At 40.7% G+C, this 18847-nt stretch overlaps 1 protein-coding gene across 50 annotated transcripts in view; it reads right to left on the bottom strand.

The window, feature by feature from the left end:
* Window positions 1–450: 450 nt before the first annotated feature.
* Window positions 451–18847, bottom strand: part of LOC123503122 (muscle calcium channel subunit alpha-1-like) — a 230015-nt gene continuing 211618 nt past the window's right edge. For 40 of the 50 annotated variants that reach the window (XM_045252615.1, XM_045252618.1, XM_045252580.1 and 37 more), the window contains 10 exons: window positions 18626–18830; window positions 18302–18439; window positions 17943–18037; window positions 15930–16028; window positions 13543–13611; window positions 11859–11956; window positions 9791–9889; window positions 6998–7251; window positions 4972–5105; window positions 451–4813 (listed from right to left, as the gene is read on the bottom strand). In XM_045252615.1, the coding sequence (XP_045108550.1) occupies window positions 4559–4813; window positions 4972–5105; window positions 6998–7251; window positions 9791–9889; window positions 11859–11956; window positions 13543–13611; window positions 15930–16028; window positions 17943–18037; window positions 18302–18439; window positions 18626–18830 (1446 nt within the window). In that variant the 3' untranslated portion in view covers window positions 451–4558. Of the gene's footprint in view, window positions 4814–4971; window positions 5106–6997; window positions 7252–7694; window positions 7730–9790; window positions 9890–11858; window positions 11957–13542; window positions 13612–15929; window positions 16029–17942; window positions 18038–18301; window positions 18440–18625; window positions 18831–18847 lie in introns of all 50 variants that reach the window. The other 10 variants (XM_045252581.1, XM_045252609.1, XM_045252593.1 and 7 more) reach the window with 10 other exon arrangements.

Genomic DNA, 18847 nt, shown 5'->3' with positions numbered 1-18847 from the left:
TTGACTGAAGGTTCCCTAGTGGCTAACAAAGAAAGATATAAGTAAACCAAGATTAATTTTGTTTGTAACTATATACATTTTGTCTGTTGGCTTGCTATATAGATGAATTTGCATTTTCTAATCAATGAACTACTGCTATTACTATTACTGCTATTATTAATCTAACATCATAAAACCTCTTATTGACTTTTTTTTTTTTTACTGTCAATAAAATCCTGACGTGTATTTCCACTAAAATTTCTATCTCTACCTCCCAGCCTCTTTCCTCTCAATCACCAGATTAACTAGAAACAGAATAAGGGTGACAAAATCTTGTACTCTCCTCTTTAGACAGAATAAAGATACCTGTGTAATATTCAGCTATTGTAATAAAAAAAAAAAAAAATCACCTTTACTACTTTCATGTGTCCATCTCTCCTCCATCCCAGAAGGAAACAGCAAAAACAAGCATTATTACAAGGTTAGGCTTTTATTCCAAATGAGAACTGCTACAACACTGTATAAATTATGACGAGAATTGGCAAATGTAAACTTGTGATTGTTCCTCCCACACAGTTCTGGATCAAACATACACATAACAAGCAAAACAAAGTTATCTTTTGGATGAGAGTGAGAATTGAAAAGTGTATTGGTAAAGTAAGGGAACAGTGTCTCAGGTGGGTGAAATAATGATCAAGAACTTCAAGGGAAGAACGTGGAAGCAGATCGAGGGAGCCGCAGTCCGGCGGCATTCAGCGCTCTGCAAGTTGAGCTTCTTTACGAATATTCAACAAATGATACACAGTACATATTAAAAAGTCGACAGAGCGCCTGCAAATGGAGATAAAGTTTGCTGGGAAATAAACCATAAAGGTCTTTGCCAACACATGTCGGGTACTTGGGTGCTCCCAGCGGCAGGGTGGGTGGGGAGCACACAGTCGCTCTCAGAGAAATTCATTATTACAAAAGGTCACTGCTGAGCTGCCGCCTCCACCATTGGGGGATGGCAACTCACAACAGCATTGTTTTTCTCCCAGTATATGTGTTTTAATTACAAGTAGATGAAGTAGTAAAATTATGTAGAAAATAAGTCCCCACTATCCTGTGGTGACTACAATTCACCTTGAGATACATACAAATATTTCCACAATAACAATGTTTGTGCAGTAAGACATATTGTCACTTTTTATATGTAAAGGTTTACATTGTGCTACTTACTCCTTGGTAGGAAAAAAAGAAAAAAAGATTATTATTTTCCACATCTAATACTGACCTCATATAAAAACTACTGTAAAAAATGTGGCCACTCTGCAAGTTGGGTCACTAAATGGCCTTGCCTGTTGTCACTGTACAGAGCTGGTGGTTCACTCTTGTTCACCAGTCAATCTATAAACAAATTGCAATAGCTGTACGACAGAGTCCACGGAACTCCAGGTGGAGGTGAGCCGATGTTGTTGTCAAAACTCAAAACAGTTCGTGGTGGCATAAAAAAGCGACAAAAGGGCCTCATAACCCTTCTGCCGAGAGGAGCAACTCGGATGCATCACAGGTGTCGTGCCGAGTCCCTAAAGTGGGAACTTCCTTACTTAATACTTTTGGCGGCAGACTTTAGTCAAAAATGCCAGAAAAAACATCGGGATCGTTCCGAGGCAGGTACTGACGGTGGTGGAGCGTGCGTCTGTTTGTGCAGAACATGAAGAACACCTGTTTGATGCATCTCTGGGTTGCCTGATGTGGTGTGTGAGGTGATGCTTCTCTTGTAACAAAACTCGATAAAGCACTTCAGACATCGACGTTGAGAGGAAACTCCCCCACCTGAAGTGTCTGTAGGGTGAGTGATCCATTCATAAGCTTCTGCCAAACCAGCCTCTCCTGCACTCACACGAGGGGAGCAAGTGAATCCTTTTTACAGTTTGTGGTGATAAAGGAACGTAAGACCTATGGGAATGCTAAAGATATATACAGTCTGAGGAGTTTTTGTACAGATTTATAAATTCTAGCTTTATTAATTAGAAATGTAAAATATCTTATAATATGCCATAGCAAGCTTGGGTAATGTGACTCTATATATCTTTCAGCATCAGGGGGATAAGAGGGGGCCAAGCCTGGTGCTGGCCCACCTCTCTCCCTGCCCAACACAGCTCAACAAAGTAGTCAACATGAAAGGTTACATATTTTTATATAATTTTATAACACAACTGTATCCCAGAATGGCCTGTCAAAAGTTATCTGATATTTAACTGTCAACAGCAAAGGTTGCTTGGTCATTATTTATGTGGGAACAGAATGCGAGTAAGTCATGAAGCACCAGAGACCTTGGAAGATGTATTTGTTAACCTAAGTTGTTTTACAAGCTAATGAATTACCAAAGGAAATTAAAGTAACATAATGAATATAAGCTAACTATAATCATGATAAAAATGCATCTGCAATATCATCGATAAATATTGTCGGTAAAATCTCACTTTTCAACTTCCATCTAAAAGGTTCTCCAGACGAGAGGACTTGCTTCACCTGCTGCCTGTGAAGAGACTTACTGGGGTGTTTCTGATCCTCTTCTGGGACACAAAACAGATGGTTGAAGGAGGGGTGGGGGCACATGAGGCCAATGCCACACCGCCACCACCACGTCCCAACCACTAACACAGAGAATTTGAAATATATGGGGGAGAAAAATTAAACTGATAAGATTCAAATTGCCTTGAATTTATTCTCAATTGATTAGTGCATGCCTTTACCAAGTGTTCTATAGCAATAGTACACATGCCAGTTCTCAAGTGTAAGAGACAAGAAAATTATTGTATATCAATTTTGTAAGAGCCACAGAAGAAAAAAGTTCAAACATATCATATTTAAGTTTCTTAGGATTAATGATCAATAGAATAATTTAGCTTCTCTCCCTTATTTTCCAAAATCTCCAACACTGAGGTAAAAAATATGTCTATGAACATTACAACGAACTTTATATTCTTTTAATAAAACTAACAGTCCTACGGAGTCATCTAAAAGGAATTTATACATCATAACAAATGTAAAATTAAAAAACAAGATTCCATATCTTGCTTTTCCAAATATGAATACCAATCAGACAACAGCGGGTGCAAAACCCATCCAGCCTCACTCGGCCTCCCAGAGGTAAACAAAACTGGAGACACCGCCCTCTCCACACACCACTGAGCCCGGTCACAGGGGGCACAACATTATGCTGAAGGTTGGTCTCAATGTCCTGATAGAGTTCTGCTTCTTCTGAGCTTCCCTGGCTCATACACTTCATTCCCAGTACAAGTGACATACTACTTACTTAGGGAGAAAACTCTTATCACAAGCCCTAGTCTGTTGTGCTCCTCCTGCATGATCTTTTGTTTGCTCTTTTGGTTAAACTGATTGAACTTCAAATTTTTAACTGAAAACTTTTATCAATTTACTTTACAATGGCATAAACCTTAGTAACTGGGCTAAGTAGTGTGTTTTGTTCTGATAAAAAGTATTCACGCGTGTTTCTAGGATCACAGGATGATATCGCTACTCTGCTACAACAATACAGTAACAAAGACCCACATTTGAAAATTATGCAGGCCAAACACCAGCTTCCAGCCGGCTGGCTCAGGATATAACTCAGGAAACAACTAAAAAATCATGGAAAAGTTGTAATCCCTAAGAGAAAAGGAAAGCTAGAGATACAATAATTATGGATGACGCAACATGACTTCTGTACCTTTCATTGAAACTTGAGAGGAAATAACAACAGGTTATCACAATTGAGAGAGGCACTTTGGGTTAATAAGTTAACCCCTACTCAAATGTGTAGAGGTTATACAGCAATGGTTTTATCCACGTGCTGGTTCTCATAGCCTGAGGATTATGAGGGAATATGACCTGTGCGTGCGTGCGTGCATGTGTGTGGCGCCCGAGTGTGCTCAGAGCCTGCGTCCTGCTGGCCAGGAGCCACGTGTCCAGTGACTTCCCTCATGTGCAATACTTGAGGGAACTCCAGACTCATTAGATCTCCCAAAAGCTACATGTGAATCTTTTTAAACCAGACTAAGGAACCAACAAAACCAGATTTTAATTATTCTCTGTTGTCCCACACATGTGAGCTCATCCAACTGCATGCTAGCATGGCAAGGTTGTACATTCAGCCGACTGTCGGAGGCTGTAGTTAACAGTTCAGCAGTGTTTGTGAGGCTTCCACAGTTTTGAAGTTTTCCCTCTGAGAAGGAAAGGAAGTCACCTTGACAATGTCATGTTTGACAACACATGGCCTCCTCTTATCCTCTTGCCTTCCAACAAACAACTTTAGCAAGCCTTATTTTGCTGGTGAGCCCAGAGTGGTGCCTCCCGGAGCAGAGGTGGCCTTGGGGTGGGTGTGGCGGGGAGGTCCTCTGCTGCAGCACGACTCTTGCCCCTCATGGCACTGCCCACTGGGAGGCTTCTTCACGAGGCCTCCAGGCAGTGCCACAGGGCATTAATATATATATATGTATATATGTATATATATTAAAAAAGGCTGGAAGAGAATGATTGAACACACAGATGAACCACCATATAACAGATCAGGATGCTAATGCACACATTACTTCTATAAGGGTGATTGATGGTCATATGAGGAATCTTGGTTCTGACGTCTGACAGGCCCCCGGGAGCCTCTCTCCCTCAGAGGGCGATCAGAGGAGGCCTCCTCAGAGGTCAGTTCCTGCTGGGAGGCCGACAGGATATTGTGGGCTGCACGGTCCATCTCCTCAGAGGTCATCTCTAAGGCCTCTGCTATCTCCCTCGAAGTTGTGCGTACAAAGTCAGGATCACAGTATTTCCCCAAACCTTGGTCAGCCAACACCTGCAACACCACCATTTATAAAGAGATTTGTACAGCACCCCAGTGATGAAATTCAAAAGCCTCAGATTCTCCTTTGAGTGTCTTACCTGAAGACAATGTGTTAATGTGCACATTCTCTTATGTTTACGGCATTGATAAAGTGAAAATGAGTGACTCACCCGACCAACTAGACTTTCTGCGGAGCCCACCACCTCGGAATATGGTCTGGAAACACTCCTGGGACTGCTGGGCACACTCTGGGAGTGGCGGTCACCCCCAGGCAAGCTCCCATTGCTCTCACTGTGAGAGGTCGCTAGGAGAAAGAAATAAAGTTAGGAGCATTTCTCTGGAGCTTCTGCATTTCAACAACTTTGGTTTTCAGGAAAATTGTCTTGTTATTTTCATGAAAATGTGAGCATCTAGTGAATATTTTGTCAAAGAAACACCTCTTACATATACTCTACCTATATCTTGAGTATAGCAGCATGCCTAAATAATGTATGCGTTCATATGTCAGAAAAAGACAAATTATTGGATGAAATATATGTGCAGAAATAAGACTTCCACCGCTGACCTGTCAAATTGGAAGTTGAGGATCATGAGAGGAGAGACGAAAGGTGGACCATGATGAAGAGAAACAATTCATGTCTGTGTGTTGTCTCAGAGAGTTTGAATAAGTGTGAGAGTCTACTCTGGCCTAAAGATCTACTCTGTCTATGTACAGATCTAAGGAAATAAAAAAAAAACTCTACAAAGAAAGCTCAAAAAAGGAATAAATAAAAAAGCACTCAGAAAAATCTGCCACAGTAACATGACAATCTGACTTATCTTTAAATATTATGTGTAAAACTTCCCTTGACAAATCTTGGACAGCAATTGCACGGCAGTCATTCATTTTAAAAATTAGTAAAAATAATTCAGCACAAAATTCTTGAACCCCTTAAGTGTACAGAAGCAAAATGCCTTCCCTCATAAAAACACTGCTCTCAGATTATTGCACTTGACTCATTTTGTGTCTACTAAACATGCAATATTAGTGGTGTGAACTTGTGCCTGTGTAGGTCAGTCCAGAGCTGAGGCAAGCAAAACACGGAAGTTAGAACCACAAAGCACAAACATCAAAACTCGACAAATTTGAAATCACTGAAAAGAGAAGACGCACATGAAATACTTTGACAATACAAGGTGAAGCACGAAATGGAGAACTGCCAGCACATCAGTGGCTTGACGCAAGTACGGACGCACTTACAGCTTTATGACAGAGGCACAAGCCCTCTTGAGAGAGAGCAGAGGAAGGGGAGAGTTACCTAAGAGAGAGAGAGAGAAGGGGAGTAGTGGGGGCACAGCCATTACGAGGGTGGGGGAGTCCGCATACTCCCACATTGCCACAGCACACGTCCCAGTCTAAGGCACCAGCAAACACACCAGCGGAAGGCGGAGACAGCTTAAGAGTTGACACTGATGATGGAAGAACACAGTGGTGGAGATGGTGGTGGTGTTGGTGGTGAAGAGGGTGGTGGCGGTGGCGACGGATTGATCGGTGAGTGGAAGGTTGTGGCGGTGAGTGTGAGGACTGGGGAGGATGTTGGGAAGGGTTATGGTGGTGGTTGTGGTCAGAGTCCTCGGGCATGAGGCGATGATACTGGTGGATCTGTCTGTGGTGGCGGTGGTGGCGGTGGTGACGATGGGTACAGTCTGTGTGTGGATGACAGGGGAGTTGACGATGTGCTGGATGGTGAGGGGCATGGTTGGGGGTGGTGTGGGGCCCGCACTGGGGGAGGCTGTGGGTGGACAGCCCAGAGGAGAGCCCAGACTGATCCTCCGGGAGGGCGGCGGCCTGGGTATGGGTGGGGGAGGTGAGGGGCAGTGAAGTCTCCATCTCAGAATCGGAGTCTGAGCTAGAGGGACGGAAATTCTCCAAGGAGCGGTGAAGGGAGGGAATGGGGAGGCGGGGAGGGGCACGCAGGGAGCGCCGGTGGAAGGAATTGGGGAGGGGGCGGGGCAGGACTCGGGGCGAGGGGGAGTCGCAGGGCCGCAGGGAGGACACGTGCTGCAGCAGCGCCTGCACTGACAGCAACTGGCCCGAGGGCTCTTCCTGCCCCCTGCGGGCAGAGGCTGGGGGGGCCGGGCGCCCCCTGCGGATGGAGGCGGGGGTTGTGGGGCAGGAGAGGTGGGGCCCCTCGGGGTTGGGATGGCGCGGGGTACCTCGGCCATGGAAGGAGGCCCGGAGGCCTCGCCTGAACGGGGCTGAGCCAGAAGAGGAAGAGGTCTGGTGGACGATGCCGGCCACAGCTAATGCCTGTGCATGGGCCAGACGCAACCCGTCCGCGATGTTGCTGAAGCTCCGGGACTGAGCGTCCTGCCGCCCGATGCAGCCCAGACCCCACGAGTTGGTGGAGGTGCGACGGGGAGGTGGCGTGGGTGGCTGTGGCCCCTCACTCAACTCCTCGTCACTCAGGCTACAGCGGTGAGTTTGGTTAGTAGATAAGTCACACAGGCATGCATGCATACATCATAAACACACACACACACACACACACACAACACACTTAGTATAGAGATCTATTTTGCTGGTGGTGCTGTTAGTTAGAAAAGCTGAAGTAGCATCGTTATCATCAGCAGCAGGAACAAGAGTGGCAGCAGAGCCTGGAGAGGAGTGTGAGGCAGCTCAGCCCACTGGATGCCATGCGGGCCAAGAGGAAGTGTTAGTAATGAATGTCTTCAGTGAACCATCCTGGACCAACACCACCACTTGCTCTTGTCTCAAAAAACTGATATTTGAAGATCCCTCCATGAACACAAGTCTGAGATACTGTTAACATGGCAGAACTGAGTGGGTGATGGAGGTCCAGAGTGGCCTACAAGACTCAAGTCACCCTTGCAGCTTCATCCTTCTCCTTACCATGGTAGTTGGGTGTCAAATACTGCATCTGCTTACTGAAAATCAAAAGTGAATTAATGAGTATGTCTCCAGCACTTCAACTCTTTCCTTATGAATACATGAAGTAAATAAGACATGTTAATATTACAACCCACTGTCTATTTTATCATAATTTTCAATTGGAGCTTAGGCAACTTTTATAACCTTGTTTTTTGACCGGAAAGTGGCCAATTTTAATTGCAATGAGAGGAGTGTTTTGTCATGACACCTGGTGTGATGCAGTGCAAGGCACCACTGCATCTGCAACTAAGTGAGTATATGCATTGTCTTCAAACCTAGTATAAGGCAACAGTGTGGAGGTGTGGCACCAGTATATTGTGATACAATACTGTGTGGCAGAAGTGGCAGCACCACAGTAGTGAGACAATTCACATTTGTTTGTGTGTTTCTGCAATGCAGCAGTACCATTGCCATGCAATGTGACACAAGCCTTTCTATCCCCCTTTCTTATATCCAAGCTGGCATGTCTAGTGTTGCTGTGTGTATGAGAAGGAATGGTTGACTGCGCCATGGTCTAATCAGCAGCAAGGTTGTAAAAATAGCTTATGCTCTAGTTGAAAGCTATGAATAAATAGATCATAGCAATGATACATAGCAATATATGAACTGTACCTCACAATACTTAACTACCACTTAAACTTTAACTAAGAAATGAGCTGAGGCAAATTTTTTAATCATGGGTATACAAATGATCTATATGTATAGCAGAATATACCTATATCTATTAAATTTCACTAGAAAATGTTTGAAAAGAGTTATCACTTTTTTACACAACTAGATATTCCTTAAAATCACACTTTTGAGAATTTCATTGGCTACAAAAAATATATACTTCAATTATCAATGCTTTCTGTCAAAGAACCAAATAAAACCATATTTGTTTACTAAAATAATTCTAACATAACTCATTTCTTGAGCTACTTTTGAAAACATCTTTGCACTAATATCTATTTAATCAAAATTTATTTTCTATTAAACTACTTACTGTTTTCACCCACACATGCCTGCACACTTGCTATTTTTACCCTGGTACTGTTCATCATTAAGCATTTTTGCTATATTTACAGCTATTTATTCAGTTTAAACATTCTAAAGTACTTCCATAAACACAGTACAGAAATAACTGCTATAGGTATCACCACTACAAAAAGTGACTGATTCATGGAGGTATGTAAATCATGGGCTTCTTGTAGCTTTGAATGAGGTCATGTATGTGGATATTACTGGGATAAGCTCTCATTCTGTTTGCATGTATGCACCATCTGCTGAGGGCATATGACCAAAGCTATACAGTTATATTACTGAGACGTTTAAAAATAGTAAGTGAAAGAAAGAGATTGAAGTAGGAAAAAGAACTAGTAAGGAACTGTTCAATCCCTTTGACTGGCTTTGTCATAATAAAAGGCAATGTGCCCACAATATACTATGCTAAAAGTTAGGTACTAGATGGCACAAGGCAGAAGCAGAACTTTCAGGTTTGTAGGTATAGTACATAATTTAGATTCCTATGCAATACTATATAGGTATTCATAACTATAGAAATACTGCTTACTCTAACTAGCCCATCTGATGGATAAAACGATGAGCTAGACTAGGTCTTGGGGACTACTAAACATCAAGAGACTGCCTTCCTGGCAAGCCAACTTGCAGTCTCTAAACTCCACGACACATCTTCATGCACACAACTCCAGCAGCACCTCAGGACCCACCAAGCCACCTGGGCAGGAACATGACATAACAACACACAAATCTGTGCAAGGAAGGTGAGGAGCTCAGCTGTGCAGGCGGAGCAATCAAGAAAAGCAAAGGTGGAGTAAGTGACTGTGATGGTGGTGGTTGTTGTGGTGGTGGTAAGGACAACTATTATTAGTAGTATGTGCCCTGAGGTGAAACACAGACAACAAAATGATACTAAGGTGAAAAAACATTGTTGATGCAACAGAGATAGCATAAACATACACGCAAATACACACACACGCACACACATACACGCACAGAGAGCAGTATCTGACCATCTTCCAGCAAGACTGTCAAAGAGAAGCTGTAAATTTACTTACTCTTTAATAACCAGGTTGGATCTGCGTTCTGGATCTCCATTCATGATCCTGAGGGGCCGCATGGGGATCCCCTCCTCATCCTCCCCAAGAGACTGAGAGCTAGTGGGGAGAGGGCCGAGGGGGCAGGTCAGAGGGACACATGCAGTGAGCCAACACACGCCACTTGCCACCCACACACACCACCAATAAGTATCTACTGCTCAACATTAATAGTATCACATTTATAGTAAAGTATTTATAAATGACAAGTGTACATCTGAACTGTAAGTGTTTGGGTGTAATATATAAAAAGTAAGCCAAGAAATGCAACTACAAACAGTGTGCTTCAAAATATGTAAAAGATATGTGTACATTTATATTCAAACCAAATCCATTCATGTAATACATGAATACGTTTACATAATAAATTTCTTTTCAGAATACAAAAAACCCAATCTGGATTATGAAGCATTTTCATTTAGTGGCAAAAGGCCTGTACTGAAGTAACAAAATTAAGTTTAGCTGCCTTGTACACCACCAACCACTGACAGACTGAATCTTTACTCTCTTTACAGTGCTGTGACTCTTGAAGGTTTTGGGGCAACTGCCTGACAAACATCATGAGCAAAGGAGAAGTGAACATTGAGTGCACACCAATTACTGAAGGTGCACAGGATTTATGGTCTGTCCCAAGACAAGATGTACTTGAAAGGGGCATCACAGATGAAATAATGAAACCATTGCATCACCATCAAGCTGTTGCTCATCCAGCACTACATCACCAAATAAACAGTTAATGGCACAGACTGCATGATTGTCTATTTGATGAATAACAATGAGGGGCACTGCTGTTGAGGGATGATTGGCTTGTTCATGGTTGACCCACAAATTCTTAAATGGATGCAGAGGACCAGACATCAAGCATTCTCGAGTTAACAGTAAATGCACAGGAGTTAACACTGGTGAGTGCATAAAAGTGTGTGGTGGGTGTACTGGTGTTTTGCAACAAAGATTTGGAGAAAGAAAGTAGTGCATGTTACCAGCCATTTTGCATGATTAGTGTTTGAGGCAGACACACCAGGTAACATGTTGCCAGGTGTTGAAGAATTAGTCCAGTGGGTCTTTAGTTCATTAGAGGAAAGAATATAAGTATTTTATATGAATAGCTTTGAGGCAACTGGAGTGAGATTTTAATTAGTGAGGTAAAGGAAATACACAATTTTAAATGGTGCACTGTTGAAATCAAGATGTATAAAGTCTACAATATGTGAGTAAAGGAAACAACACTACCTTTACCTGATGTGAAATAAGAAAAAAAATATATATATGGTACAAATAATATAGTCTTGAGGAACATCAAAAAATTTAATTGGTTTGTTATAATTGGGAATAAGCATAAAAGCCAGAAATAAAATAACTACAGCCTCTGATGGCAACCTACCTTACTCTTAGTAGAAGCTTGCGCGGTACCAATGCTTAAACTACATCACACGTTTGAAGAAATAAAAGAAAATTAAAATTACCTGCATTGCACATTCCAGGGCACCTTTCCATCCACCAGCCACATTTACCACCAAACTGCCACATGTCATAATCCATGCGCACAGCCATGCATCGCAGCCACACACACATATACACGCAGACACATACATATGCACGCACACACACACACACACACTCGCACACACAAGCAAAGAAAAAACACCTAGCTTGGAGCATTGAGAAAACAGAGATGAGAAGAAAATTATAAAAACAATTCAACTTAAAACACACTTAAGAGAAGCAAGAATAGGCTCAGTACATTTTGCCAAATTATTACAATGAGAGAGAGAGAGAGAGAGAGAGAGAGAGAGAGAGAGAGAGAGAGAGAGAGAGAGAGAGAGAGAGAGAGAGAGAGAGAGAGAGAGAGAGAGAGAGAGAGAGAGAGAGAGAGAGAGAGAGAGAGAGAGAGAGAGAGAGAGAGAGAGAGATACTAAAGGAAGAATGAGGAAGAGAAAAAAAAATCAATTAAAATAGTTACCTGTATCAATAAAGCAAGACCAGCTGAAAGATTAACCTGCAAGTCTCAAGTCACAGGTGTGTCACTAACCTCTCAAGGGGAGTTGGTGGTCGGTGAAGGGTGTGGTTGAGCGCTGTCTTCTCGTTGGAGTGAGCGGGAGAATAGGAGAGTGAGTTGGTGGGGGAGATCTGGAAGTGCCAAGCAGAAAATTTTAAGTTTTCAATAGTTCCCTCATACAAACAGACTCCTTGTGTGATTGTTGGATGGGGGGGGGGGAGTGTGGAGAAGATATAAATGGGGGGAAAAATTACTGCGGAAATACACATATAGGAAAATATAGATAGAATATTAATGAAAGATTTGAGCACTGTACTACAAAGATAAGTGTACTACTGTAGTAACACATCAACTGGCTTTTCATACATCATCAGAGAGAAGGATAATAAAAAAGATATATAAAACTAACAATGGAATAAGTAAACACAGATTGAATGATGGAATATTGCAAGATAACAAACAATTATTACTGATATAAGAATCCAGAAGGCCTTTGTGGGTGAGGGAGTCACATCTATAGAACATCATCTCTGTATCCTATAAAGCAGAATACAATGTGCATTTTATAAGAGATGACTCAGTACTTTTCTGTGTTTCTCCTTTTAACAGTTGGTATATGTAATAGTGTTTAATGGCATATTATTGTTACGTGTTACATCTTTTTACTCTTACATACTAATGTTTGTTAGGTAATCTTTTACTTTTACTTATTTCATTTGGTTATGTGAAGTATATTTTTGTAAAAGGTTATATAGGAAGTCTTAGTTGTAGAGAAGTAGGTATAAGCCTTGAGAGAGTACGTCACTCTCAAGGCTACCATATTACTAAAGATAAGTAAGTAACAAAAGGCAGTGAAGAAGTCAGTGCAGTGTAAAGACACCAGTGTTACCAAAGTTCTATAACACTTAAGTGCTTATTAAGGTTCCTAAGCATTAGATTTTCCTAGACAGCCTGTTTTTCTTTCTCAGGTAATAAGTATGTAACTCAAAATTTTGAATTTCATATGTAACTATATTTTGGTTGAATCTTGTAAATCATACAGAGGGAAGTACATAGCAGAATCACTGTGCATCTGATAGTTGTGTGCACTGTTATAGATAAAAGAAAACTGCCAATTCCTGCCTGTGTAGCCTCAACTCTCGAGTGCAGGATAGAGTGCTGCTTTCTTATGGCTTGAATTTCTTACCAACAATCATTGTGATGTTCAAGAACAGTCTGATAATGGCAGAGATCTAGATTCCATTGAAAATTGATGAAAACTATGAGATAAGAATGAAATAAAAATAATCAAGCTAATGTTTAGAGTTCATCATTTTAGCTGTTAATCAGAATCCTCAATATTATGGAACCTTGTATATTCCCAAAGTCTTGTTACTATATATTTCATTAATTCACATACAACTCTACATGTAAAGCAGCACAAATAATGCAATGTAATACTTTTTTTATAGTGCACTGAAGGCTTAAGTAAGTCTTCACTTAAATCTTAATTTTTAGTAAAACTTTTTTGTTGAGAGAGAGAAGTTAGTTATTATTCACTGTATCTATTTCAGCAAAAATGAACTCTGGAAGAGATATAACTTAATGGCTTTAATTTCAATGAAAACAAGTTATTTTTGAAAGGCAAATCAACTGACACTTGCCAGAACTTCCTGATCTCTCCCAGAGTTCTCCACAGGATATGAGTGAGCCACGCAAAACAAGAATTCTATCTCACCGGCGGTCTCACCATGTTCATTATTTGGTTGTTGACCTTCAGAATTACTGGGTGCAAGATTTTACCCGTCTGGAAGATGAAGGTTTAGATGCACCACTTGCTGACTGAATGCATAGTGCCTCCTATCACACTACTGTATCTATGAAACTTGAGGTGTATGTCTTCAATTGAGTACAATGTAAAGGTACAATATTTCATCGGTGTTCATCATAAATGTAGTGTGTCACTTCACTTTAGAAGCTGCACTCCAATGAAAAATTGAATTTGACTGTGACTGTTTTGTTCAGAGTGCAACTTCTAACCTGAGAAGCTTCAAATATCAGCCTGTTGTGTGCCATGTGTAGGTGAGATTCAAATATTTGTTTACTTTCAGCATTCCTTCCCTCAACAAAATAAAATAAAGAAGTCTCCAGTCACTCACTGCCAGGCCTTTCATTCCTTGAGTATATTCACAATACTAACAACACTAATTGCTTTCTTTGTCATATGTGTCACTAATATGATTTCACTGCTTTCTAGTCCAATCTGTAACAAAATACATGAATACAGAATATGGTACATCATTATAAAAGCCATATGGAGAAACAATCAAATAAATAATTCAGTTATCATTACACCTGGAAAATATGTAAATGGATAATAAGAAATTATCATAAGGAATTACAATAAATACATCACACCTGAAAGAAAATTGTTACTGCATGAACCACATCAATCATACAATCTAAATACTTCATAAAATATTACAAAAAGACAAAAAGTTGTCAATCCTCCCAAGATATTGACCAGTATCCCAAGGTACTAAAGACATGAACCTCCTTCACTGGTAAGCTGATATTACACCACAACACAATCTCTCACGGCATTTATACTAAAGTGTGTCAATACAAGCACAAGCTACTCCAACATGAGGTCCTGGTTCTGGACCACAGTATTCTAGTAAGTTAGTACTAAGGGGCAACTAATGTCAAGAAGCTCATGCAACAAAGAGAGAAAACACTACCACACCGTAACATTCTGCCCTGAACCAGTCTGCTTGTGGCTCATCTTGTACGTACATTGTGCAGAAACCTCAGGGGTGTCAGGGGGGAAGGAGGTGGGAGGCCTTCAGGACACATGCGAGTGTTTGCAGGCAGAATGAATCTCAAACCATGAATCAAATAACAATGATAATGTTACAACCGTAACTGATAACTTGAAATCCCACTTACAAAAAACTCTAGTGAAACAGTGAGGATGAAGCCAATTTTGGAGGATATATAACAAAAACACAAAATTAAGTAGTATATGCAATGGCTATAATGCTTGCACCAACAGGAGCTGTTTCAGTGAGAAATGTGTGCTAAGGCAACTTACTGAGGAACAGCATTAGCCACTGCCTTACACTGGGGGACTCTGAGCCATGTCTTTCTTCATTCTGAGGTTCGATGTGGCAAATAGAGAGCCTTACATCACCAAGGTTGATCAAAAGAGAACTCTTCAGAAGAAGTAGACCTACATGTAACTGATAATAAAGGAAGAAAAGGGAAGGAGGTGTACTTCTAATGCAGTATTGGACCATTTATTCAGATATTTTGAACTGGATATACTTCAAATACCAATTTGTACCAAAGCATTATTTACTGAACGTCTTCAATATCTTCTTCAAACTGTATTCACACATACTCCTTGACTATTTTCCAAAAGATTTGCAAGAAAACCATGGGATGGATGTTTCTTGTGATGTGTCTGTTGCAGAAATCACTCAATTTTGTGGTTTCATTGAGTGTAGAGTAAAAAGCAGTCTATATACATACATATATATATATATATATATATATATATATATATATATATATATATATATATATATATATATATATATATATATATATAGAGAGAGAGAGAGAGAGAGAGAGAGAGAGAGAGAGAGAGAGAGAGAGAGAGAGAGAGAGAGAGAGAGAGAGAGAGAGAGAGAGAGAGAGAGAGAGAGAGAGAGAGAGAGAGATAAAACCCTCTAGACTTTTTGTTATGAAAATGAGCTACAGCAGACATCTAGGAAAGGCAAGGAAAAGGAGGACAACATGCTTTAGTAGCAAAAACTTATATTGGTCAGACATAACACTAAATATCTTTCCCATTGTATTTTTTAGAAATGAACCCAAATGCCACTTTAGCATGTACTGTATCAAATGTGCATTGTTTTATATGTAGCAGTGATGTCATACATCTGGCCCCTGCTGCTAGTCTGGCAACACTCAGGTCTGAAATATTGCTGATAAACAGTCCAATACTGTGATTTCAAACTCTACAGGTATCACGAATACATGGCTATACTTCTCCACTAGATCCTCCCTGAGTTCCCAGAGTGATGTCGGGCTACGGAGGAATGGTTCACTTGGGCTCACCTTGGAGTGCTGGCCAGAGTTGACACGGAGCGACCGAGTCCGCTGCAGACCTTTGACTCTCATAGAAGACCAGACGGATCCGAACAAGGAGTGGTTACGCTAGAAAACCATCAGTGGGAGGTTACTGTTAGGTGCTCCATGAGGAGGGAAGGAGGTGGGACGGTGCTAGATTACTGCAATGTGGGCAGAGGTAATGCCAATACTGGGAGAGGGAATCTTTAAAGTGGTGAGAGAGTACAGGAGTCTGAGGAACTGTTTACCACACGAAAGAAGGAAATCTTAATTTATTGATCAATTATCACAACTCTTGTAAATTTAATTGCATTTTTTTCTTTTAAACATAGTGTAGAGAAGGATGTCCATGAGGGAGGAATTATAAAAAGTCCATTTAACTGTTATTCTCTTAAAAGTTGAGTGGAACATTTTTCTTTGAATATAACAAAGTAAAGATAATATACATCTTAGTTAAGTCTTTTCTATGGGTATTAATTACTTTGAGCATTATTTCCTTTTCAATTTTCTCATATCTGCACAGAGGCCTCACTGCAATGTCTATCATATTAAGCCTCACACATATACTTATGATTTCAGTAATAATTCCATACAAAACATCCCCAAGCTCCTGCTCTGACACTGCCTTCAGGGGGAGTCAAAATATTCAATTGGCACTTAAACGTAAAGAAACGCAGTTAATCATAAGAAACTTTAGACGGCAGACTTAAAAAAACACAGTTAATTAAAAGCGGCCCCCCAAAAAGGATTATGGTCTTTTAATTCACACTTGCAATCAACATCTGCTCAGATATTGGTATATAGAAGCCCAATTCCTTATTGCAATATTTGCATCTCATATGCAGTCATCGTGTAGAGCTGGCAGCTTAAATACACTCCTTGGAAGCAGATCAGTGGTGCTTGGCTTCACCACTGTCAAAAGCCTTTTGCATTCTTGATCTTAACATATGACAAAGACTATTTAATATTTCCTTGTCTTCTCATGGTGTTTTGCTGATGGGCTTTTTTTCCAAGAATGAAAATATGATATTTCAGAGGAAGTTTCTAACCAATCAAGGCATGAAAACCAAGGGAAAATAGAAAAATGAAATGGTCACAATCAGAACCTTTCAGTTCAATAAAGATCTACCAGCTACTGAAAGATCTGGTTCATATATGTAGATTGAATAGATTATAAAGTTCTGAGCTGAGAAACCTTTAGAGGAGCTTCAACAAGAGATACAGATCTGAGGAGTGGACACCGGCCTCTATAGATTGTATCTGAGGAGTGTTAGTGAGGGCAAGGGGCAACTCACAGGGTGGGGGTGTGCTGCCTCACCTCACACCCTCACCTGCTGTCTTGCTCTTCCTCACTTCAGCATCATATGCCATTACGCTACCTCTTGCCAACCTGCTCACCTGCACACACACACGCACACACACATACACACACACACACGCACGCACACACGCACACACACACACTTTTCTCTATTTTCTCTGAAAAAACATAACTATCTTACTATTGTTACTAAATAGTCTTATTCCTTTTGTAAAATTTTAAAAGTTACTGTTTTCATTTCAGCAATTATTTTTACTATACATCTGAAACATTTAATATGAATGGCATTATTATCAAAATCAGATTATTTTAACTTCTCTTTCATTTTTCTGATCAATGATTTAAATAATAGGTTCCATTCTAAAATATCTATACAATTTACCCTAACTTTTCTTTATTGTTGTAATTTGAGTGCATACTGTTAAAAGAAATACCTTTATTAGCATAGTCAGGACACAACTATCTATAATGTCTAATATTGTTCTCTGAGAAACCCTATTCTCTAATACTCTCTATAAAGTGAGCCAAATTCAATAACAAGTCTGTTGAGGATGAATAGGCTTTAACATGGTCTCATAAATCAGATCACAGTAATTCTGAGTAATACTCCAGTCCTGCAAAACACACCATGGATGGCATGATTGTCAGGCTGGGCAGAGGAAAGAATGGAGGAGCCTTACCCGGTGCGTGGGAATGTCATCGTCACGCATCTCATCCAAGTTACCCGAGATGGCGCGCTTCAGCTCTGGGCCGGCTTCGTGCAGCGTCCTCAGACCTGACAAAAGGACAGTGAAAGACGAACATGATTTTACTTTTTTTTTCAGATTTCTTCAAGCATTAACAGTCCATCCTGATGCATTTTCAAAATCTAAAATATTGGATAAAAATATACAATATACATGAAAATTAGGCGATGAAAATTAATGCTTTAAGTTCTTCTCTATGTTCATAAGATGTTCATTAATTTCTGTCCTTACTATAAATGACACACATGTTTGGCCCACTCACCAGGGTTCCATGAGGGTATTCAGTGACTCACCTGCCTGCAGAGTGACTGTGTTGGAGGCATCCTTGTCAATCTGCTCCTTGATCTCCTGCTTCTTCTTCTTGAACCTCCTGAAGTAGTCCTGGATGAGGAAGGTTGCGTAGAACTTCCCAACCGTGACATCATCTTCAACTGTTGAGAGGAAATTGCAGTTATTCCAGTGTCAATCCTGGAAGCTAGTCAATACTAAATAGAAATTATATACAAGGTACTTGAATATTTGGATTTGAGTGCAGAGTGGTGGTGGTGGTGGAATACTGATGATGGTGATGGAATAATGTTAGTGGCCCTAATGCAATGGTGGTGGTGGCAGCTTACTTCCGACAGGTGGCACCACTTGGTCCAGTAGCTTAGGGTTGGTTCGCTTCCAGATCTTCTTGATGATGGCTCGAAGTTCCTCGTTGGCATCATCAATATTCCCCTCTGTCTTGATTCTTAATGATGTTCTGACCAGTGCAAATAGCGTGGCATTGAACATCACAGTCCCATCAGTGTTGAGTGGCATGTTCATTGCCACAAGTCGCTGCAAAGGATGGCAAA

This window comes from Portunus trituberculatus, chromosome 13, assembly GCF_017591435.1.
Source record: "Portunus trituberculatus isolate SZX2019 chromosome 13, ASM1759143v1, whole genome shotgun sequence".
NCBI lineage: Eukaryota > Metazoa > Arthropoda > Malacostraca > Decapoda > Portunidae > Portunus > Portunus trituberculatus.
The sequence above is the reverse complement of the archived record's forward strand: the minus strand, read 5'-3'. Positions and strand labels throughout refer to the sequence as shown.